Source organism: Globicephala melas, chromosome 5 (assembly GCF_963455315.2).
Source record: "Globicephala melas chromosome 5, mGloMel1.2, whole genome shotgun sequence".
NCBI lineage: Eukaryota > Metazoa > Chordata > Mammalia > Artiodactyla > Delphinidae > Globicephala > Globicephala melas.
In genome coordinates, this window is record NC_083318.1 from 19,693,993 (window position 1) to 19,719,515 (window position 25,523).

Below are 25,523 nucleotides of genomic sequence, written 5' to 3' on the forward strand. Positions count from 1 at the left end.
GAGCGCTGGTCGGCACGGATCCTCTGTGCGAGAATCTCTCCGCTTTGCCCACCGCACCCCTGTTGCTGCGCTCTCCTCCGCGGCTCCGAAGCTTCCCCCCTCCGCCACCCCTGTCTCTGCCAGTGAAGGGGCTTCCTAGTGTGTGGAAACCTTTCCTCCTTCACAGCTCCCTCCCCCTGGTGCAGGTCCCGTCCCTATCCTTTTGTCTCTGTTTATTCTTTTTTCTTTTGCCCTACCCAGGTACGTGGGGACTTTCTTGCCTTTTGGGAGGTCTGAGGTCTTCTGCCAGCGTTCAGTAGGTGTTCTGTAGGAGCTGTTCCACATGTAGATGTATTTCTGATGTATTTGTGGGGAGGAAGGCGATCTCCACGTCTCACTCCTAAGCCATCTTGAAGGTCTCCTCCAAGGCATACATTTGAAGTGGTCTGTTTACCTGGCTGTGTCTCTTACTCAGCTCCATCTGAAGGGTCTGTTTCGTTCACTTTTCTATCCTTAGCACCTAAGCCTGAGACATGGCAGGTACTTAGTAAATGCTATATAAATGAAGAAGAGCAAGAATAGGATGGAGGTGGAAGCATATTTACTGGCAGCCCTTGTGCTGCCTGGGAAAAGTAATCTTCAGTTACCTTTGCATTCCCACTGTGCTCCAGGCACGGTTCAAAGCAACTCCATGCCTTGAATTTCCCAACTACGTTAAGTAGATGAGGATTTTGATGCTTAGATAAATAAGGTAACTTGCCAAAAGTCAGACATCTATTAATCTGAGGCTTTCTCCTGTTTGGTAGTGTGAGTGTTCACTATGTCTAACAAGATAGATTATTAACCATATTTTGCGTAAAAGTACCACCAACATGATTATGATAGACTTAATAAACAAATATATTCTTTAAATTAGAAAATGTCATTTTATTTTCAATAGCCATATGTCCTTGTTATGAGGCAACTGTTAAGAGTATTTTCCAGAACCTTTGCCAATATTGTATAAATTAAGTAAAATTTCAATGAAACTACCCTCCTTCAAAATAGTTTCAAATCCTTCTCAAGGACAGATGGTGTTTTCATCATAAACAATAATATGGGGATACCAAAGGCAGTTGAGGTGAGGCAAAGCACCAAGCACCATTCAGCCAGGCTATTGCTTTAGGATGCATAAAGAAATTTGTTCAGAATTGGGAAATTTTACAGGATTCAAAAAACCCCACAACGTATTTAGCCATCCAAAATGTATTTCACAAGCTTCTCAGTGCATTCTATTTTTCTACAAGAGATTAGTCAATATTTTGGTAATCAGGTTTTGAGAAGGCAGTTTGACACTCTGCTTTTCACAGAGAATGGGATTGGTGTATATTTTCATGAAGTGGTTTTAAATGGCAATACTTTCAACTTTACCCTGAAGGAACTACAAGCTGGTTGATTAACTTTGTGTGAAAATAAATCCATAGCAATAAGCACTGGAAAGAATTATATAAAGACTTAAGCCTGTGAACGTGTTAGAGTGGTGGGATATTTTCCCCCTCATTTGACAGGTGCTGTGTGTGTGCCATAGATAAAAGTCAGGGACAAGTACAAGGTCTGAGTAACAGCTTCTGCCTGGGCAGCCTCCAGTATCTAGCTCGCATCCACCTGAACTCTTTTTTTTTTCTAAAGTTTCTTTATTTTTTTATTATTATTTTTTTAGCATCTTTATTGGAGTATAATTGCTTTACAATGGTGTATTAGTTTCTGCTTTATAACAAAGTGAATCAGTTATACATATACATATATCCCCCGATCTCTTCCCTCTTGCATCTCCTTCCCTCCCACCCTCCCTATCCCACCCCTCTAGGTGGTCACAAAGCACCGAGCTGATCTCCCTGTGCTATGCAGCTGCTTCCCACTAGCTAGCTATTTTACGTTTGGTAGTGTATATATGTCCATGCCATTCTCTCACTTTGTCCCAGCTTACCCTTGCCCCTCCCCATGTCCTCAAGTCCATTCTCTAGTAGGTCTGTGTCTTTATTCCCATCTTGCCCCTAAGTTCTTCGTGACCATTTTTTGTTTTTTTTTAGATTCCATATATATGTGTTAGCATACGGTATTTGTTTTTCTCTTCTGACTTACTTCACTCTGTACAACAGAGTCATGTACCAAAAAGTTCATTGCAGCCCTATGTACAATAGCCAGGACATGGAAGCACCTGAACTCTTAAAAAGCAGTCCTGTGGACCGAAAGTAGGTGGCTCCACGCTGTGACCACTCCCCTCAGGCTATGATGTCTATTTTGGCTCAAGACTCTGTGACACCAATTAACAAGATTCATTCTGTCCCAAAGTACAAAGCAAACTTTGCTCATTTGATTAGCCCAAACTCTGTAAAAGCCCTATGCTCAGTAACTCATAGTTGTGTCGGGTACTTAAGAGCTTTCAGCAGAGCCCAGGAATAGAAGCAGGGCTGCTGCGGGTTGAGTTCTCCCCCACTCCTTCCTGTGGGCGTCACACTGCTGAGGAAAAAATAGGGGAACAGCTGGAGGGAGGCAGGGCCCTTGGCAGCAGAGCATGGTGTCAGAACCCGATCTGGTGAAGCAGAGTGCCGTCGGTAGTTACATCAAGAGTGCCAGGTCCTTTCGAGCTGCCAGAAGAGGACGACTGTGGGTGGGTGGTTAGAACAAAGAGGCAGAGGAAAGAACACAAGCCAGTTTCCAAGGAGGGGTGGGAACTAAGCAATGGAGAAGATGCCCTCAGAGATGTGGCATGTTAGTGGCTATTTTATGTGTGTCTGTGGGGAGGTGAGGGGTCACAATCTGTGTTAAGTGAGTTACATATATAAGGTAAGGTTGTTGTGTGTGAGGACCTGATACTCAGTGATGAACTTCCAATGAAGCCAAGATGGGTTTTGTTCATGGACTCACTCTGACTCCACACAAGAAGTTTAAAGACATGTACAGGGCTCCTAGCATGTCTATGACAGCGCAGTCTTGGCACAAGAAGTAACCCATTAGAACTGCAAGGCTCTTTTGTGATTTCTGGCCCAGAAGAGGGCTTCTTGCGTTACAAGGAGACACAATGTTAGAACCCCAGGAATCCACCAGGCTTGCCAAAGCAGACTAAGGAGTCCAATTTACCAGATATAACCCCTTGAAAATAACATGTCTAAATATGAGTGAGTGGCCTCCTGGTAGGAGGAATGAAATATTAGTATTTGGTCTATTGATTTCTTATCTGTGGTGCACTTAATACAGATCTTGACCTTCCACGTAGAACTGCCTCCTGTCTCTGCAGACATCTTCCCCATGGCTCATTTCCCACCACTCCTTGGTGCATGTTTGATCCTTCTGCCTTTTTGTTCATCCCACCCACCTGCAGACCTTCCTTCTTGGCAGCCTAATAACAAGCAATGGGTCCAAAAGAAATCAACTAGAAAACCTTGAAATAAATGTTGATCACCATTTTATCTTACTAATCCCACCTCAGTCTGCTTGTTTATATCACTTTGATACATACAATATTAAATTATAAAGCTCTTTTCCATATTCTGCCCTGTGATTGTTTTCTACTTTTTTTAATCTCTGAATTTAGTCTCTTCTTATGCAGAAAATAAAAATTCCTTAAAGGTGGTGGTGAATGTTTTATGATTTGGTATCCTATCTAATGCATAAGGGTTGAAGTGTGGATGATACAGATATATAGTGTTAATACCAAGTGTTTTTATTTCTTTACTTAGTACCTGAGACAGTACATGTGCAATTAGACCTTTAAAATCCTTTTGTTGATTTATTAGTTGCCTCTTAGGTGTTTTTGATTGTGAATCTCTCTTGGACAAGCTGTTTGACCTCTCTCAACATAGTTTTATTAACATGCTTTCCAGACCTAGATTTTTTTTTTTAACATCTTTATTGGAGTATAATTGCTTTACGATGGTGTGTTAGTTTCTGCTGTATAACAAAGTGAATCAGCTATACATATACATACATCCCCATATCTCCCTCCCACCCTCCCTATCCCACCCCTGTAGGTGGTCACAAAGCACCGAGCTGATCTCCCTGTGCTATGCGGCTGCTTCCCACTAGCTATCTATTTTACATTTGGTAGTGTATATATGTCCATGCCACTCTCTCACTTCGTCCCAGCTTACCAGACCTAGATTTTTATGATATAGTAAAGCCAACCCACTCTAAATCACTACTTTATTATGTTTTTTTCCTAAAATTTTCTGGAATATAACAACAAAATATATTTGAGTGAAGAGTATTGACATTATTAAATTTGAAAATAATTCCAAATGACTCTCTGGACTTAAGAGTGTGTTCACCTTTGAAAACAATTCAGGAAACTCTACTTGTCTCTTCACGTTGTTGGAATTAAATTTGTGCACTTTGCAGAAAGTACTTTGTTCTAAATTGAAGAATGTAGTTGGGATCAAATTAGATAATGTATGCAGAAGTGCCCTGTTAATTGGCTTATCGGTATATATCATTAGTATGGTTAATGATGATGGTAGTCATGGAACAGCCAAGAATACATTGAGGTACATTTAGAACTGGAGCCTCACTAGGTGTGGCTGTCACCCATGAGTTAACTAGACGACTGCAGCTGCCAGTCTAGTGTTTCTCAAACTTTAATGTGCATAGGAATCACCTGGTGATATTGTTAAACTGCTGCTTCTGATTCAAAAGCCTGGAGTCAGGCCTGGGTGTCTTAATTTCTAAAAAGCTCCCAGGTGATGCCAACACTGCTGATCCACAGAAAACACTTCAAGCAGCAAGGTTCTAAGCCTTAATAAAAGTTGCTGATTAGAAAAGAAAAGAATATTTGGCAGGATAAAGCCAAGGACTGTGTTCTCTGGAGTGCAGACCACCTGTAATCCACTATCACAGCAAATTTATGAAAGCAGAGACAGAGAAAGGATCTTATCTTTGTATCCTATTTTGCCTTTGTTTTAAATTATTAATATCTTATTTTCAATTCAGTTGATCTCAAGAAACATTTACTGAGCAACTCTTAGGATAGTTGGGCTCAAATTATAGAACCTTTGTACCTGGCACCCCTAAACACACATGCACACACGCACACCCCTTGAAGCACCTGAATAATCCCAACTGAGTGTGAGGATGGAGGAGGACGGGGTCGGGATGTAAGAAAATAAGCAGTCTAGGTTTCCTTTTTTTCCCGCACAGGCTCCGGACGCGCAGGCTCAGCGGCCATGGCTCACGGGCCCAGCCGCTCTAAGGCATGTGGGATCTTCCCGGCACGAATCCGCATCCCCTGCATCGGTAGGCGGACTCTCAACCACTGCGCCACCAGGTAAGCCCTAGGATATTTTTGATTACAGTCCCCCTAAAAGCTTCTTGAAAAACTCTATTCCCCTAAAACATTTTAAATTGATATTAAAATTTTTCATTATAAATTTAAGTAGTAGTGAAGGATGTTGTTTATGGCATGCTGCAAATATCTATATTTTAAAATAAAGCTATCACTCTTCAGTGGAAATAAAAGTACCACAGTGATTTGAACCCATTGCCAGCCATTCAAAACACTAATAAACAAGCTCCTCTCTGTCAGAAATTTCATATTGTCTCTTTTTCTCCAACTTCCATTTCTGTTCCACTTCTCCCATAGATTTTTATCCTAATGTAATAGGCTTTTATGTTGAACATCTTTATTGGCATTCTTGTCATGCTTCTTCACCTCAAATATATATCCTATGAACATATGTGTAAAATAATTTCTTTTGGGTTGACTTATTATAAATACCAGTAATATGCATTTGATTAGAACATCATAAATTATGAATTCTGATAAACAATTATTATATGACTACTGGTTGGCACTAATACCCCCAAACAATACACAGAGAGGGCATAAGGCAAGGATTAATGGAAAGTCTTACATCTAAGAGTCAGCAGAGGAGCACACAGGATTTCCCAAGTTCTCCTCCCGCCGTGAGAGGTGGTTAGGCCTAGGAGCTCACTTATGTAAACCTAGCGCATTGAGAAGAGACAGGAAGCATTTGTTTAACTATGTAACAACAGTGGCTTCCTAGAGGTGGGATGACTTTCTTAGAAAAGAGTAGTAGTTGGAGCTTAGTGAGCTCTGATATCAGCAAGAAGCTGCCTCACCATATTTTTGAGCTGGCCCGTTGCTAGGCTGCCTGATGTGGAAGAGAGACAGAGCCGCTGAAGCCTTTCAGCAGACAAGGGGATGCTTCTTGTCACGTAAAAAGTAAAATTTATTGGAAATGTATCTCTTAATGAGATGGATGGGGGAGGATATGTTATGGTGCCTTGATTAAAGGAATTGTTTAAAGGATTATTCATTTGGCAAAGTACAGTATTAAGAGTAAGACTAGGTAAGAGATATGATTTTCTTGCTAAAATGGGAGGAAATTTGGAAAGAAGAGTATGAGAAGAGACCCTTGACATACTGATAAGTGAAAGAAGCCCATCTGAAAAGGCTACATGCTGTATGATTCCAACTATATGACATTCTGGAGAAGGCAAAACTGTGGAGACAGTAAAAAGATCAGTGGTTGCCAGGGAATAAGTGGGAGAGAGAGGAATAGACAGGCAGAGCACAGAGGATTTTTAGGGCAGTGAAACTATTCTGTATGATATTATAATGGTGGATACATGTCATTATACTTTGGTCAAAATCCATAGAATGTATACCACCAAGAGTGAACTCTAATGTAAACTATGGACTTTGGGTGATAATATGTCACTGCAGATTCATCAGTTGTAACAAAGGTAGCACTCTGGGACTTCCCTGGTGGCACAGTGGAGAAGACTCCGCGCTCCCAATGCAGGGGGCCCGGGTTCGATCCCTGGTCAGGGAACTAGATCCCACATGTCGCAACTAAGAGTTCACATGCCACAACTAAGGAGCCTGCCTGCCGCAGCTAAGACCCGGCACAACCAAATAAATAAATAAATATAAAACCAAACAAACAAAAAACAAAGGTAGCACTCTTGTGGAGGATGTTGATAGTGGGGCAGGCTGCACGTGTGTAAAGGTAGAGGGTGTATGGAACAGTACTTTCTCCTCAATTTTTCTGTGTATCGGAACTGCCCTAAAAAATAGTCTATTTTTAAAAAATAGAGGGAGAGAAAGAGAGAGACCCTTGGTGACTGGCATCTTCGTAGGCAAATGATTTTAGGAAAAAGTACGTGGAAGTTGAAGATCTGTACATAAGCATAAAACTAACCATGCTCATGTGCCCTTTAGAAAGTCTTCACGTACCCTCAGGCATAATTGAAACCTAGTTTGAAGATTTGGTCTAAGGTTGTAGGAGAGTGAATAGATACAGAAATGTAGTAGGAAAAATGGGTTATTCATTGAACAAATGGTTTGGGGAAAACAGCGTAGTCATATGGAAAAAAATAAGCGTAGAATCACACCTCACCAAAAATTAAATTCTAGATGTATCAAAAATTTAAACATTAGAAAAAAACTATACCTAGAAAAATGGTACAGATGAACCTGTTTGCAGGGCAGAAATAGAGACGCAGATGTAGAGAACAAACGTATGGACACCAAGGGGGGAAAGCGGGGGGCTGGTGGTGGTGGGATGAATTGGGAGATTGGGATTGACGTATATACACTAATATGTATAAAATGGATAACTAATAAGAACCTGCTAAATAAAAAAATAAATAAAATAAAATTCAAAAAAGTAAAAAAATAAAAGGCACTGTACAAAAAAAAAAGAAAAAAACTATAAATGTAATAGCAGAAACATGATCTGGAGAGTGGTAGGTGTGATTAGTGAGGTAGGCAATGAATTCTACAGCTGGTTTATGTTATCACAGATTGGCACTATCACTGCGGTGTTAACATCCTGACTTGTGAAATAATAATGAGAATGAGAGTTAACTTTTATTGGGCACTTACCATGTTCAGGCAATGTTCTAAGCTCTTTATATGTATTAATACATTTAATTTTCACCACAACCCAACGTTGAGGATATCGTTTTATACCTCCATTTTACAGATGAGTCAATTAAGTCATAGAGTTGAGGTCACATGCTGGTCAGGGAAGTGAAGACTTCTTAATTCAAGCAGCCTGGCTCTAGAACCCAGGGACTTAATCACCATACTCTACAATGAAGCAACGCTCAATTCTATGTGCTTTTAAAACATGCTAGATATACAGATTAGTATTACATTTTGACAAAGTTGTATCTATAGCAATAAGTTTAAACAGCTTGTGCATGCACTTTCCTTTAGAAAAGCTTTGGAAAAAGAGTGTTTCTCATTCAATAGTTCACCTACAAAACACAGGATTATTTTATCCCTTATATATTCTAGTAACTGGAGAGTGAAATTTTGACATCTTTGCAAGACTTATTTCACAATTTAATTTCATGGTGTTTAGAAAAAAATCACAGTGTGTTGACTAGTTTTAGAAACACACTGCCATCATGCATGAAATGTTTTACAAACATGATCATCAATAGTTTGATGGGCAAACAATTGTCCTTTAAATTAATACGCTGCTTGTGCTGACATTGAGAGCAAATGTTGTCCCATTATTTCTGTGGCAGAGTAAACCTCACTAGAAAAGCAGGAATACCAACTAGCACACCAAATATACTAGCTTTATAATACTGTCATAAAATGATTATGGTGATGTTAAAGACAATATAAAATAATGGACTGGCAACTGCTTGATAACAAAAACACTCAGTACTCTTTGGTACTAAATAATCTTTAAGACGAGCTCAATTTTTGTTCAAAATTAGATAAAAACTAATAAAGCCTTTTTCTTAGGGTGCTAGGGATTTAGAAAGCTTCTTTGGAGGCCTGTACAATGGAGTTTTACTCACTCTAGTCTAAAAGAGAATAAAAAACAGTGCCTGCAATTGCACTAGCATGAAGTCGTGTCCCAGCCTACCTGGGAGGTCTTCTTAACACAGTAGTCTTTCCCTCACATTCTTTCTTATTTGTAAATGATTTGGGCTTGATCAGAGAGGTTGAAGAGTTACGTGTACCATTTTTCTAGATTCCATATATATATGCGTTAATATACGATATTTGTTTTTCTTTTTCTGACTTACTTCACTCTGTATAACAGACTCTAGGGTCACCCACATCACTACAAGTGACCCAATTTCGTTCCTTTTTATGGCTGAGAAAAGTGGTACTGATGAATCTATTTGTAGGGCAGGAAGAGAGACACAGATGTAGAGAACAGTCTTGTGGACATGGGGCAGGGGAAGGGGAGGATGGGACGAATTGAGAGAGTAGCATGGACATATATACATTACCATGTGTAGAATAGATAACTAGTGAGAAGCTGCTGTATAGCACAGGGAGCTCAGCTTGGTGTTCTGTGATGACCTAGAGGGGTGGGATGGGGGCGGGTGGGAGGGAGACTCAAGAGGGAGGGGATATGGGGATATATGTATACATACAGCTGATTCACTTTGTTCTACAGCAGAAACTAACACAACATTGTAAAGCAATTATAACTCCAATAAAAAAAAAATTAAAGAGAGAAGATCCAGGAATGGACAATTGCTAATAATCAAATTGCTAGTGATAAAAATTAAACAAATACGATGAATCTTAATTTTGGGCTTTTTTGCATTTTCAATTGAAAATGTAAAAAAACTCTTAATAATATTCTGATGTAAAGAAAATGTGAACAAATACTTAATAAATCTAAATAACCTAAAAAAAAAGAGCTATGTGTAATACTCAGGGGGAAATATCTTCATGGCAACTGATAGGAGAATTCCTGTGGGCAGAAATTTCATTTAAAAGAGAATCTGATGAACCTACAGGTAGAAGCTAGCTCAGGTTGGCGCTCAGGTTTCCTGCCTAACAACGAAAGCAAAGGAGGGAAAATGATGACTTTGGGGAAGAAAGGGTTAAAGGAATGCACAGCTGAAGTTGCCCAAACAGCCAACCAGGCCTTTGGGAGCAACACAAATGTCCAGTAGATATTTGTTAGCTCTGTGGTCTAAATTCTTCCTTCAGTGAGTTCGATGTTGTTCAGTGATGCTCTGTAGCGTGACTTTCTCTTTTGAAGGAATCCATGTTATACTGAGTCCTGCTTCATGATTTGCACATAGTGAAGAAGTGGTTGCTTTTGGGAGCCACTGATATGTTGGTCACATGTGAAAAACCCTGCTTCCTTAAAGTTAAGAAGAAAAATGTCCTGCGGGTGGTGAGCAGTGGTTCACTAACCCCTTCTGTTAATGTGTCAGAGGCCCCTTCCCAGAGGAAACTGCTTTCCTGAAAGAAGGCGCTTTGGGTTCCAAGCCTACCCCATCATCGTGGCAGCTGGGAGCAATTCACCCAGATAATCTCACTCTTCTACCACTCCCTGGTTTTGGCAGTAAAAGTGATAAGTCATTTGAATTTTGCAGCCAGAAGGGACATGGAGATAATTATGTTCAATCCCCTAATTTAGGAAGCAGAAGCATAGAGAAGTGAAAGACATGCCCAATGTTACATGGCTATGCTAGCATGGGATGGTTAGAACCCAGGCCTTCTGTTTCCCACCAGTGTTCTTTCCACAACAACAGAAAAGCTGAAGAAATGTGGAAAAGGAGGAGGAAAAATCATACTGGCAAGTATGACTAAGGCATCAGCCAAACGATGAAACCAATAAATGGCTGTTTTCTTCTTGCAACAGACTTTATTTTTCATCCAACAAAATACACAAGATAGATGAAAATACAAAGAACCAAAAAACATGTTGGTAGCAGGTGCTGAGTTTTGTGTAATGAGTTGTGTATTCGTCTCTCCTCATAGGTGAGAAACAGCTCAACCACCAGCTGGGGTGGGTGGAGAAGTAAAATTCTTGGTGGTGTCTAGTGACAATCAGAGCCCACCAGCTCAGCCATACACCACATGAAGAGATCATGATTAGGAAGGGCACACAGAAGAGCCAGGTGTGCAACAGCTGACGGGAATATGCGTTTTCATCAGATGTCACAAATCTTCGTTTTCATTATCGGGTAACTGCGTCACTTAGCTCAACCAACGGTATCTGCAGCAGAGCAAAAGAAAACCTCATGACGGTATTAATATTCTAGTACCACCAGATTCACACACACCCTGAACATTCTCTTTTTACAGTGTTTCACAGGTCATAGAGAATGATAGGACGATCTCTATATTGCTGAAGTTATAATCCATAACTTCTGAATTCTTGAGAAGGTGCTTTAAATGTTGCTGTCTCCAGGATGCCAATCATCTTGGTGTTTAGGTACTCAGATCCCTTAAGTTAAAAGAAAGCACGTATGAGTGAAGCGATACAGAGGCTTTGCCTGTCCCAAGCCAGCAGCCTCCAGTCTGAAGTAACGATTTCCATGGGGAGGGTTAGAAGATTCCTTGGATTGATTCACAGCTGGTGCAAAAGCCAGAGGGAGGCTTGGTTAAGCAGTCATTTGTTGGCTGGTTTATGGTGATGGTTACAAAAGGAATATCCAGGTATATTTCCTGGTGGGGGCATTAGTCTCTCACCAAGAGTTTCTGTTGTAGATTCCAACCCGTATTTATGACAACGGGCCTGCTAATATGACATATCACAGAGGCAATAATACCAGGCCTATACCTTAACCACTGTGGAATTGGCCTCTCTAAATATAGAAAACCCTGAGGAGAAAGATTTTTCACATATACTAAATGGCAGTGTGACTTGTTGCATTAAAAATATTTAAACTCCTCAGGAAATATTGGGTTGGCTAAAAAGTTCTTCAGGAGGCATATGTATATGCCTTCCTATAACCTATAGTCAAAGTAGATTATTTAAATGTTTTAGATAATATGATATAGCTCTTTTTTTTTACTCAAAATAAAATATATTTATAAGAGTGGTATATACATACAATGGCATATGTATTAGTCAAGGATCTCCAGAGAAACAGAACAAATAGGACTTTGAGCTAGATATAGATAGATACAATTTTTTTGATAGATGTGATAATTTGTTATAATGAATTGGCTCATGTAATTATGGTGGCTGAGAAGTTCCAATGTCCACAGTCAGTGAGCTGGAAACCCAGAAGAGCTGAAGGTGTAGTTCCAGTTTGAAAAGCAGCAGCTCAGGGACAAAGGAGACCCAGTTTCAGTTCAAGGCTGAAGGCAGGGAAAAAAACTGATGTCCCAGCTTGAAGGCATTCCGGCCTCTTACTTGTGGGAGGGTCAGCCTTTTTTCAGTCTTCCAACTGATTGGATTGGTCCCACCCACACGAGGGAGGGCCATCTGCTTTTCTCAGTGTACTGATTCAAATGTGAATCTCATCGGAAACATCTTCACAGATACACCCAGAATAATGTCTGACCAAACGTCTGGACACCCTGTGGCCTGGTAAAGGTAATACATGAAATTAACCATTACAGAATACTATTCAGGTTTACAAAGAAAGGAAATTCTGACACATGTTGTAGTAGGGATGAACCTTGAGGAAATTATGTAAGTGAAATAAGCCAGTCACAAAAGGACAAATACTGTATGATTCCACTTATATAAGTTACCTAGAGGAGTCAATTTCAGAGAGTCAGAAAGTAGAATGGTGGTTGCCAGGAGCTGTGGGGAAAGGGAAATGGGGAGTCACTTTTTAATGGGTACAGAGTTTTAATTTTGCAAAATGAAACAGTTCTAGAGATTGATGGTGGAGATGGTTGCACAACATTATGAATGTATTTAATATCACTGACTGTACACTTAAATGGTTAAGATGGTAACTCTTATCTTTCACCACAATTAAAAATAAAAAGAGAAGGATTCTGGGAAGGTGGTGGATTAGAAAGCAGTAGGAATCTGTCTCCCCACCTAGACAACAGTTGTACTAGCAGAATCTGTCTGATACAATATTTTGGAATTTTGGAGTCTATTGAAGGCTTGCAATTTCCAGGAGAAGTCTTGGATGTAAATTATGGCAACAGTGATCATGTGCTCTATGTAATTCTACTTTCCCTTTTGCTCCTCTAGCCCATGGGGCTATAATCTTGTGCTACTTTACCTTCTCCTTTTCCTCCTCCTACCCATTCAATAGCCTTGTAACCAATTCCCGGTATTAAATTTCCCTATTTTAAATACCTACAGTGGTTCTGTTTTCTTTTTTGGACACTGACTAATAATCCACTTCTTCAATTAGATTATGTCAATTTAGGTCATATGCCCCCTCCTGTACAAAAAAAAAATTGTCATATTCTGTAAATGACTTTTAGATCAACAGGGACCCACTTCCCCAAAAGAGTTTCCCCTTAAGTTGAATGGGTTACATGGGAAAGAGGCAGATACCTGACTAGAATCAGGATTCTATTGACAAGGAAGAAGGAGGGATGAGGTGCTTGGTAGGCAACCAGTGGTGTCCAAGGTCCCCCATCTAGCAAGAAATGAAGCCAAGATATGTGTCCAAGTCCATTGGACTCGAAATACAGCACTGTACGGTATAGTATAGGGTCAAGTATACTGAACTGGGACCCAAGTCTGTTCATTGCCAGTCTGAACTACAGTGTCTGCGTGTGCGTGGAGGACAGCTTGGATCCCTAGATCTGGGAATGCAGGCCCTAGTTGTGTCATTAGAGCTCACAAGTTGTCATTTCACTAAGGGAGCATGCGTGACAGAAAATTCTACTTTTTTCTAATTCCTTTTTCTCTTGGGGCAGTCCAGTTTCAGCCTCGTGTGTGTGTCCGTGCTTCTGCAAGCCCACAGCTCTGATCATTATCAGCTGACACAGAAGCTTTGCAGACCTTCCTTTAGTGGTGACAGTTTCACCACTGTCATTATTAAAGTTGTGCTGAACAAAGGAGGTATTGATCTCTATTATGCTCAGACTTTTTATTTTGCTACTTAGCATAATATTGATCAAGTCTAGGGTCAGCCACAGTCACATCGACTTTCTCCAATGTTCCTGCCAACTTACTGGAAAGAGTCTAAGTTAAAGAAGTAGTGTTTGGCCATTACCACATCTGTCACTTAACATTTTTCTTCTTTAATATTGGACAGACTTGGGTATCTTCTGTTGTGTTTTAAGACATTTGAAGCTAAGGAAAGCGTCTAGAATTATGGTGGTGGTTGTGTTGTCTCCATAGAATTGTTCTTAGTGGCGAATTCTGGATTTCAAAGGCTACCCACATAGGATGATCTCCCACATACCCCTCAAATAGATCTCTTCCTTAGAGTTCCTTCCTTCCCTTCCATCCTTCCTTCCTTCCCTCCTTCTGACTCACTGGTATTTCTAAATGTTTCATCAGATTTAAGCAGCTTTTCACATGCATTTTGCTTATTTCCTGAAGCATATCTCATTTTCTAAACATTGCATAACTGCCCAAGTTAGGGGGCTTTTGGGGATGGGATGGGGAAAGAGGGGAGGGTGTGGAGAGCAAACCCTATTGTTGGAATGTTACAATAACTGTTGATTAACTTTAGATGACTCCCTGAGGTAGAACAACTCACTTTTCTCTCCTACAGTAGTGAACATTCTCATAGATTTTCTAATTCTGATCTTGAGGGTTTTAGGGGTGATAAATAAATCAGAGGCAATTCCAAGGAAGCCCAGTTTGTATCTCCTAGAAATGAACGTGGTGTTATATCTGTACTTGAAGCAGGAGCAAGGGAGAAGAGGTGTCAAAGGAACATGGGTATTTTGGAGCCATTAAGGGTTGCCAGCATCACTAGGACTGATTCAAGCCCTGACTAGCTACAGCATAGCTTCTTAGGGCCGGGAAACTTCCATAGAGTATGGACCTCATCCCCAGCACATGCATGGGTACTTTAAAAGACATCCCATCTAAGCAGAAACCTGTAACCCAATTTGTATGGTCCACAGTATCTGGAAAGGTATACAGTTACTTAAGGACCCAGTGTTACTAATCATGGTCAATAACACATTTTGAGGCCAGAGCATGGTACAAAATCTTTTTCTCATTTCTTTTGGATTCATTTCAGGCCAAACTGAATCAGCCTCAGGAAGGTACCTGGAAATCTCTTTTCTCTCTAGTCTCCTACTCTTATCCCTGTGCTTGTGTTGGGGAAGCTGCTTCCAACTAGCAGGTACCCCCAACAGGTAGGTTCCATCCTGGGATCTTGGCAGATTTTTACAGTCCTTCCTGAGTGTCTTCTTGGGGCTCTGGGCTCTTTAGAGAAGCACACTCACAGGACAACCTCTTCTACTGCTACTGTTAATCACTTCCCATAGATACCTTTGATGCTTGTTATGATAAAAGACCCCCCCTCCCTTTTAGAGGTGAGGGTGGGAGGACAAAGCAGGCAAAGGGAAGGAGAGCCCTATCCTGCTACACACCATGGATGTCCACAGGCTGGGGCAAGGAGCAGGTGTTCTGAAACTCGTGAGAAGGGGACTGAGGAGTGGGAAGTCTGCCTCTGAGTGGTGGATGAGGCTTTCTGTGTTAAGTGAAAGTACAAGCGGGGTCCACTCTATGGGCAGTGGTATAGGACTGCAGTGACACAGCCTCCCTCCACCTTACCAATGTGTGCACCACGGCTTTCTTTTTAGATAATGGAACCATAACACTCTTATCTACAGCGAGTGTCCTTTCTGGCTTTTAAAATTCTTGGATTTTCTTCACATGGATTTCCATGTAGTATGCATATTTAGGCTGAGAAAGGTGGTGTCTTATTCCTATGGAGTCATTTGTGATAATATAAACTGAAATTCAGACCATCTTATGAGATATATAAAAATGACCAGAGGCAAAAAGCATTGGGAGCATCTAATAAATGTAATAAGTTATTTTTGTGGCAGCAATATTATTTTAAATACAAACTCTATTTAGAGTGAATATGAAGGTTTATTAGTTAATATTTATAAATCCATTTAAGCTGCTCAGATAAATGGATAATCTAAATAGTTATGGTTAGGCAGGCTGAAATGGGTTTGAGTTTGGTGACATAAAATCCTCATTTCTTGGCCTCTTTCCCCAGCATTCTGCAGGGATACACTGGCTCATTTGAAGCTTTAACCTTCAAGGTTTCAAAGGAAGGAGCCGAGATGCACGTAAGTAGAAGGTATGTGTCTCTTGAAATTTGTTTCTTTCAAGTTTGATGCTCAAAAGAAAAAAAATGTCATTATTTGACAGTCATGCATAAGAAAAGAGCACTTTCCTCTGTGAAGTAATATATCATAAGGGTTGAGAATGCAAGCTGCCACTTGCTAGCTGTGTGGTCTTGGGCAGGTCACTTAACCTCTCTGTGCTTCAGTGTCCATCCTTGAATGGCTTGGATATCTGGATGGCAATGTGCCAAGTGGCATATGCCTTTTCTACCAAACACCTTGTTGATTACGAGCGCTTAACATATGCAAAGTAAGTCATGCTTTCTCTATCAGGCAGTATTCTCATCTGCAAGCTGCTGTTAACCACCATGCTTTGCTGCAATAGGAGATTTACTGGAAAGCCAGGGGAAGTTCACAGAATAGAAAAGAGGCAGTTTGGAAAAAGGGCAGGAGTCAAGGATGCCACGGAAGCAGCAGCAAGAGCGACGCCCCATCACTCCAGGGACTGGTCTGGCCTGGGAGCTCCTCTGCCACCCAGATGCATCTGGCATGGCTCTTCCCGCCCTCCTCCCTGCACTGTATCAGGAGTGGGTAAAAGATATCTCTGACCCCCTTGGTTTCCATAACGGGAGGTGGCAATGGAAAGCAGTCACTGGGATCTGTCCTCTTGCCAAGATTACATACAATGGAAAATTCTACCAGTAGGAATATGTGGTGCCTAGAGTGGAGGTGTGTAGATTCTGGGTAGTCAGAAAAATCACAGATCTCTGCTTTACTTGTATAAGACTTCAAATTTTCCTCAGTAACTCCGTGAGCAGTGATATGCTGGTAAGTGTTTAACAACTGGCTCTCTGGCCGTGATTTGTAGCACTTGTACATTTCCACAGGGCAAATACCCCTACTGTGGCCAATTTCATGACGCTACATGACATCTGAGCACAGTTGGAAATACACGTAACAGACTACTGTATAACATTTCAGCCGTACAGCTACAACAGATGTAAATAATCTGAAGTGCATAGATGATAGTAAAATGTGGTGAGACAATGAGGAAGAGACGAGTTTTGAGTATTTATTACCTTTGTTTACATAATTTAATTGTAAGTTTATACGATTTAATTTTTAATCATAGCTGTGTTTAGCAAATGGCTTGCAGAACTTTTGAGAGAAAAACTTTGAGCCAGTTCCAGCATACCACTGCCCATGAGGTGGATCAATAATGTTATTGAGAGAGAGATTTAGAGATCTGAGAGATTCCTTACACAGTAGGATGTTTGGTGGAGAGGCCTAGGACCTGGGAATTTTGCACAGCAGTCTATAACACTGGGGACTCTCAGTAAAAGAATAATAATAGTACCTGGCATTTACTTAGGAAAACACATTCTTACTCAACATCCCACTCATTTTTGATCCTCACAACAAATCCAAGGAAAAGGTAAGCAAGGTGTGTTACAGGTGAGGGGACGGAGAGTCAGAGAGCTGAAGTGACCACTGACACGTGGAGCTGAGACTAGAATTGGGTCCTTGAGACTTCCAGTTCACAACTTTTTCCATACCATCCTGCTTCTTTGAACCCCCTGCCATCACTGGGAGAGTCACTTATTATAAGCAGCCCATTAAATAATCCGGGATGTGTATGTCAGGCCTTATTCCCCAAATTCATTCCAGGGGCCTCTCCTGTATCTTCACAAAGAATGAAATAAAGTTGGAGGCTCATAGAGTGGGCAGTGATAACCCATTGCGTTAGCAGCTTTGATAGTCAGACCCCAAGATGGCCACCAATGATCCTTACCCCCTGGTGTTCATGTCCTTGGACCCCTACATGGAAGAGGGCTGGCCTTGTGACCAGTAGGATACTGCAGGAGTGATGGTATATGACTTCTGAAGCCAGCCGTAAATGGCACTGCAGCTTCTGCCTTGTTCTTTTGGATCACTGGGGGAAGTGCTCTCAGCTCTTGTGCTCTGGGGGAAGTCAGCAGAGGGTTGTGCAGACACCCAAGCAGCCCTGTGGAGAAGCCCACATTGGAAGGAACTGAGGCCTCCCAGCAACAACCAGCACTACTTGCCCCCCATGTCAGTGAGCCACCTTAGAAGTGGATTCTCCAGCCCCAGACAAGCTTTCAGATGACAGCCACCTTGGCTAACACCTGACAGAACCGCATAAGAAACCCCAAGTCAAAATCACCCACCTAAGTGCTCCCAAAGGATTGACCCACCGAAACTGAGAGATGACCAATGTTTATGTTGTTTTAAGCCACTTAGTTTTTGGGTAATTTGTTACACAGCAAGAGTTCAACTGGATTTCTTTCAGAGCTGCACCATATGGGCTGTGGGTGATCTTAATCCACTACAGAGAGGTGTTAGGGGCTTAAGCGAGCACTTTAATTAAATTGTTGTGTTGTTTTTGTTTTCCCCCAAAGAAATTGAACTCTAAGTCAACATTGGAGGGCTTTGTACAATATAACTTGAAATGCATTTTCTGTTTAATGCTTTTCTAAATAAATCTAATGCTTCTCTAACATTTTTTTTCCTATTGTTACCCACAAAAATGTGCACTCTATATTGAGTGCACCTGCAACTCTGAAGAGCAAGGCAGCTTGACCTGGCATTCACTCAGGCGCCCTTAAGTCATCCCACAGCCCTTCAGACCCCACCTTCACTGTCCCCTTTGATACTTTTGGGTCTCTGGGCCATGGCATCGCCTGCCCTTTGGGAAAGCCTGAACAAGGGAAAATAATGAAGCTAATTAATTAGGAAGGGAGGGGGCTAGAGACCCCACTGGATGTTGCGGCTGGAGACCTTAAGATCATTAGCAGAACACCAGCCCTAACACCGTCCGGGAGGCTGAGCCTAGAAAAATCAGCTCGCGTTCCCAAGAGCTCAGGAGAGGATCTCAGCGTAGACAGGCTGTCGTGCCTACCGGGAGGGTGGGAGCCGGGATCACCCCAGCTCCTTGGCGCGTTTCCTCCGAGCTGGAGGAGGCCGAGGGTGGACCCCGGAGCCGTTGCCCAAGGCGAGGCGCCCGAGCGCCGGCGCGGGGAGACCGGAGGTGGGACGCGGCAGGCTGCGCCTTGCAGGCCAGAGGCAACCGGGTGCGGAGCGCGCACGGCCCCTGAGAGCCGGCGCCTTCAGCATGGAGTGGGAGCTCAACTTTCTGCTCTACCTGGCGCTCTTTTTCTTTCTGCTCTTCTTACTTTTCCTCCTGCTCTTCGTAGTCATCAAGCAGCTGAAGAACTCCGTGGCCAGCACTGCCGGGGCGCTGCAGCCCGGGCGCCTCTCGCTGCACCGGGAGCCTTGGGGCTTCTCCCACGAGCAGGGGGTGTGACCGGCGCCGCGCGGACACTGGCAGGAGGGCATGGAGCTGTTCGGGCACCGAGCTGGGTCTCGGCATCGATTCTCTGGCCGCCCGGGTTCGAGGGCCAGGCTCGGCTGCCTCGCTGGCAGGTCCGTTTGGAGGTGGGAGGGGTTGGCAAAGGGGCGAGTTTCTCCGCTCCTCCGGGAGGCTAGGGGTTCGCGGCGCGCGGGGATGTCAGGGACGGCGGGTGTCTGGGGTCTGGGATGGTGCTGTGCTCTTAGGGAGGGACCCTAAGCTTTTCCGGGGCGGGGAAAGATGCAGAAAAGAGAGAAGTTTAGCTTTTGGAGCCAGAATGGCTTTGAGACCCTGCAAGCTCTTCTTCCAGTCCAACTGCAATTTATCTTGTACCCAAGGGGTACAACACTAAATTATTCAGATAATTCAGTCCAGCCGCTTCCAAACAAAATCGAATGTCATCCTAACCTTTGGGACAGGAGGCAGGAAGAAACAGGGCGCACTCGAAGTATTCCAAACACTGCTTTAAGTATCTTTGTTCTTCGGAGATGCTAAATGGGATTCAACTGGCGGTGCCAAGGAGCGAGGACTCAGGGGCCCATTTTTTTATGGGGAAGCTCCTCTTCCCCTTGATCCCTACTCCTATTCTAGACGCCAACCCCGTAGGAGCCTGCGGATTGCCGCGGCGGTAGGTTTAGATTCTGAAACAGCAGGAGGGTGAGCGTTAGAGTGGGAGCCATTGGGAGAGTCCTTGGAGTTGCCATGGAGGGCTGGAGAAAGGAGGCAGTTTAAGCATTGTAGGGCAACGGGAAAAGGACAGGAAGAATGTAGGCTGTCCTACGTGATTCGAACATCTTCGGGAAGATTGACGGGCACGAGTAAACTGCTCACCAGTGTGCCCTAAGTACGCTCGGGGCAATGTTAGTCTGGGAAATAACTTCATCTTCCAGATGCTTTTTCCTCGGTTTATGCCGTCTCAAGTTCTGGAGCCGAGCTGCTGCTCTGGGCTGGGGTGTGGAGGACCGCGGATGCAGTTACAGCCGGGTAACCGGGCTGGAAACACCAGAGATGGACGTTTTCTGCGACGGTAAGTAGGGACCACCCTTGGTTTCACTTTGTCCCTGGGTAAACTTTTGAAGACCCAGGGCCTTTAAAAAGTGAGAGCTTAGGATGGAGGAAATGGGTGCAATGAAATAAAGGGCTCTCTCCCACTCAGAACCAGTGAGCTTCTACTGGAACCAAGGAGCCAGACTGATTCCTAACCTAGTACAGTGTCTAGGTAGAGGATCATAATAATTAGAATGGGATGTGAGAAGTGACTGCAATTTTAATAAATATGCTCTTTTGGAAAACAGTGTGCAGGGGTTCTTGAAGTTGAAATATGTAATGCAGATACAATTTGTCTTCAGTAAGGGAAGATTTGGGTTCAGTCATGTTTAGGATAAGATAAGCTGTCCCTGTTGTGACTGTAACACGGAAAACATTTATTAATTTTAGGCACAAAGACAGACCATGTAGAAAGGCTAAAAACAATGAAACAATAAGTGTCGCCTAAGTTGATAATATGAAAGTGAAGTGGAAGACAATTATTTTAATAATTCGAGAGAAGGAAAAATGGTCTCACTGTGTGAATATTTATGGGGGAAGTTTTGGCCTGACACATTCAGATAATTTCCTGCTTTCCTAGAATAGAACTGTTGTTAATGAAGTGAGTGGTTTATTTTAAATATAATGTCATAATCAAATTCAAATACACATGTGTATATACATATATATACGCATATATGTGTATATACACACATATGTATTTATGCACATGTGTACACACACACATATATATATACACATACACACACCTCTCTTTATTGGAGGTATAATAAGACTCGATTTGAATTCCCAGTTTGAATCTCAGAATCAACTGCAGTGATTCGAAATTGTACTTTGCACAGTAGTTCTCTAATTGGTTGACACCTCTGCAGTGACATGTAGTTATACAGTTGTATGGTAAATATGGACTTTGAAGACGAGTGTGGGAGTAATTAATAAGCAATAATAGTTTACAAGGATGGAAAACAATCCCTTCATACTTTAAAAATAACCAGAATGCAAATTGTTTTAACCACCTGCTTGTCTTGATTTTATAATCCTTTATTCTTCCTAGCAGTGCCACGGGTGTCCAGAGGTTTAAATCACCCCTGACTCTTCTAGACAGGAGACTATAGAGAACTCAGGGTGAGTAGTTTGCTGCCATCCCAGTATTAAGCCAATCTCTTTGCTGGTTCTACTGACTGAGTTTCCTACGAAAAGAGTGGTTGCCTTTCTCTCTTGTGGCCAGTGCCATTTTATAAGCTCCTCAGAATCTAATTCATTAACTACTAAGTTCCCATTTATCCAGGCAAAAATGAATATTTATTCCTATTACCCAATCTCTGCCTGGAACTTGGCCCTAAAATCTGGGAATTAAGGACTCTCACAAGTTCTCTCAGAACTTGCTGCTGTTGACCTCCTGCTTTGCCCTTGCTTTGTTAGAGATCTTGCTTTTGAAACTTTGACATCTCTACATGAGCTGCCCTGTTCCATTCATTTATTCAATCCTCATTTTTAAGAACCCAACATAGATCGATCTCTCACATTAGAACTACTTTTGAACTCAAATTTTGCGCTACCTGTATGCATTTTTAATCTAGCCCTCTGACACCCACAATGGCCTAGGTGCCAGGCTTGTACACATTGGCTGCTCTATCCACCACACCCTGGTGCTGACAATCACTCCATCAAGTCTGTTTTTGAAGACAGTGTACATATGAACTAGGCATTAAAACATTTTGAAAAGTCAGGAACATTTAAGATAACTGCTCATTATATAAGTGTAACTTGATTATAGAAAATTGCTGTGTTTTATTTTCAATATAAGGTTTTTAGTGACTCTTCAGCAACGTTAGAAACTGAGTTGAATTTCTTACATTATATGGAAATGGGCCATAATTCGATTGTTACATAATATTAGTATTCTGTTTCAACTGTTCTTATTTCATTGTTGTTTCTAAATTTCAGCTGTTTAAAAAGACTTCAAATCTTATTAGGATAATCTTGATTGTTTCACTGATTTCCAAACTTGTAAGTGCAATGAATCTGCAGTTCTACTTGGAAAGATAATCATTTTAAGTTGAATGAGAATGACATCACAATCATACCTGTGAAATCTAAAATGTCTAATAAAGTAGATTCCTATGTCTGAACTTCAATTTTAAGGCACAGCTGTGGATGCAGGACTGATGCCATCTGGTGCAAGTCCACAGAATAAGAGAGAAAATTTACCCAGGGTGTGCCATGCACTGGCTTTTCTGGGAATGACAAGGTGCCAGGATTTGTTTTTGGTTCACTTGCAGGGGTGGAAACTTGGAACTAGGTGAGTAAAAAATATGCAATATTCTATTTTTAGCTTGACATTCCATGTTTCCAATTTTGTCTATAGTTTCAAAATAAGTGCAATAGAGTTAAAATTTTTAATGGCCAAAATTCTAAACATTGTAAATGGTTAAACCATTATGGATAGTGGGAAATGATTATTTTTTCTAATTCATACCTACTAATATAGAGACTTTTAGAATACTAATGTAGTACATAGAAAGTACTTGCAGAATACTGTACTCTCTTTTTATTTTTATAGCTACTCTGAGGTACTTGTGCTTATTTAAGCTAAATCCACAATTTAAACTCTGGGACCACTAGGAAATCACTGTCAGCTGTCTGTGTCACATAAAGGGAAAATTAAACATTGAGTTGTAGATCTTTGATGTTGATTTTTTGTTTGTTTGAATCAGTGAAATCAAGTCTCCATTTTTTACTTTGTCTACACAAAATAAAGTTATAGATGAAATAATGATCTGAATAATTACCTGAGTAGTTAGCATTTTACCATATAAGAACTTGAGTAAGCAGAAGGGCAGACCTGTGTTTAGAGAGTACTGAGAACATAATAGACACTCAGAAAAAAACTTCCTGATGGATTAAGCTAAAACCCCTCTTATTTGTCTTAATAGCAGCTATTTTACACAGTAATCCTGATTATTTCCTCCACCCACCTTTGGTCTGTTTAGGCACTGGTGGGTTCAAGATATACTTTTGTTTTATTAATATGATTCTATGAAGTTTCTTGAACTTGAATATGTACAGATTCTTCAGGCAAGATATTTTTTACTTTCAGATAAAAATTTTCTTATTGGGAATCAAGGTGGATTGCTATCTTGAAATTACTGGACTGAACAGCGGCATTAACAAAGTAGGGGTTTCGTTTTGTTCTCATGTAACGAGGAGGTTGAGGGTCGGCTAGTACTGGTGTTGGTTCAGCAGCTCACAGATGTCAGCGTCAAGGTGGCCCCTGAGGTTCCCATGGCTTTTCCCGTAGGTTCCAAGATGGTTGTTACAGTTCCCCTCAAGAAGATGGAGGAAACCCAAAGGGAAAACAGAGCATGCCAGTTTGAGTCCACTTCCGTTTAAAGAGCTTTCGGCAGCCCAGCAACTTTTGCTTACATCTCATTGGCCAGACTGTGTCATTGGCTCCTGCTATGTCTTAAGATTGGCTGAGAAAGGTAGTTTTTGTAGCTGGACATACAACTGCCTTCAACAAAAATCTGAGTTCTCTTGATAAGGAAGAAGATAATGGTGGATCTTGGGTGAACAACTTGTAGTCTGTGCCCTGGATACAAAATACAGTAGTAAAGAAGCATGATGCTTGAAACATATCAAAACTGTAGCTCCTTCACAACTGGCAACTCCAAGCAACACTGCTGTGCTCTGAGAGAGTGAGTAGAGTGAAGACGTGTTAGGTTTTCTCATGAAACACTTACCAGGACTGCCCTTCGCTCTCAGCCCTTGCCCCTATCAGGCTTTTCTAGAGGAAGATGCTGGGAAGCTGCACACTGTCTTGGAGGACATAATCTCTTCATGGAGGTTTGAAATGGGATGAGGAATGTTCTCCCTTGCTACTTCCACATCTGCTTCATTTATCTCTTCTCTGATTTTCCTGACAACTTTTTGGTGGAATCTAGTTGTGTATTTGATCCCCATAAAAGGATCATTTCTTTCATGCACAGGGGAGGGTAATCTATGTGAAGAAAGGCTACTTTACTCCCTTCTGTGACTCCACCACCAATCTAGGAATATCCTGGAAGAATTGCTTCTCAGAGCTGCTTCCATAAGCAGCCTACATCCTGGCTAAGCAAAGGGAGAAGAAACACTTCCCACATCCAGGGCTGTCCAAAAGAACTTTCTGTGATGACAGAAATGTTCTATATTTGAACTGTCTTATATGGTAGCCACTAGCCACATGTGGTTGGCAAACACTTGAAATGTGGCTACTGTGATTGAGGAGGTAAATTTTAATTTTATTTACTTTTAAATAATTTAAATGTAAATAGCCACATGTGGCCAGTGTCTATTGTGCTGTAGAGCATAGTACACACCTTTCTCTTTCCTGCGTTTTAGAACTTGCTGGGTGTGTGTATGGGGAAGGGGGTGGTTAGAGCCACTACGTAAGTCACATGCTTGGTGTTCCATGGTCTTCACTGTTCCACCTTGCCATTGAACTTGTCTCTCAGAGGCAAAGGAAACATGGTATTTTGGAACTAAATTCAAGATGTTAACTTGACATTTACACATTGAACGTATGTATAAGTGGAATGGTCTCCTGGGAACAGATCCTGTGATTGATTTTAGTAATAAATGATGATGGGAAAGGGGTAGCGCTGGTCATTTAACATTCCTAGTGAACATTATGTGTTCCTAGTCAAAGTCAGCAGAGATTATTTTATTCTGTTGTGTAATTCATTCTGTGTTACTTTATTTTTTTAATATTGTGGCTGCTAAATGATACTTCATGTCTGTTTTTCAAACTACTTCGTGGTTTATACTTTTAAAAGGCTGTGAAATAAAAAAATAATTATATGTAACTCAGCTTGGTGTGTGTGTGAATTATTATTACCCATACTTTTTGAAGAGTTAATTAGGATGAGGTAAATGGATGGAAGGAAATATTTATTTTTGTATCAGATTTTCTTTATAATGGGCATGTTTATATGCCAATTAACGTTATTTTTTAAAAATATTAAATGATTCTTTCATTGTATACAGAGTTTGGGTAAAATATGAGGGTGGCAATGGTATTGAGTAATTTTTTCAAGTGTTTGGGTGTTTTTCTACGCTGAGCATCACTTGACTTTTGTCTCAGTGTCCTGTTTTGGTTTGTCTTTTATTAATGAGTTG

At 41.5% G+C, this 25,523-nt stretch overlaps 1 protein-coding gene across 10 annotated transcripts in view; it reads left to right on the forward strand.

Annotated features, from left to right (window-relative positions):
- Window positions 1-25,214, forward strand: part of LOC115857155 (uncharacterized) — a 50,633-nt gene extending 25,419 nt beyond the window's left edge. For 2 of the 10 annotated variants that reach the window (XM_060298980.1, XM_060298981.1), the window contains 5 exons: window positions 15,880-15,963; window positions 19,165-19,393; window positions 20,210-20,346; window positions 21,421-21,491; window positions 23,668-25,214. In XM_060298980.1, coding sequence (XP_060154963.1) covers window positions 15,880-15,963; window positions 19,165-19,393; window positions 20,210-20,346; window positions 21,421-21,481 — 511 coding nt within the window. In that variant the 3' untranslated portion in view covers window positions 21,482-21,491; window positions 23,668-25,214. Of the gene's footprint in view, window positions 1-5,151; window positions 5,279-15,879; window positions 15,964-18,466; window positions 19,394-20,209; window positions 20,347-21,420; window positions 21,492-22,511; window positions 22,669-23,466 lie in introns of those variants that run through there. The other 8 variants (XR_009563924.1, XR_009563925.1, XR_009563926.1 and 5 more) reach the window with 8 other exon arrangements.
- Window positions 25,215-25,523: the final 309 nt, after the last annotated feature.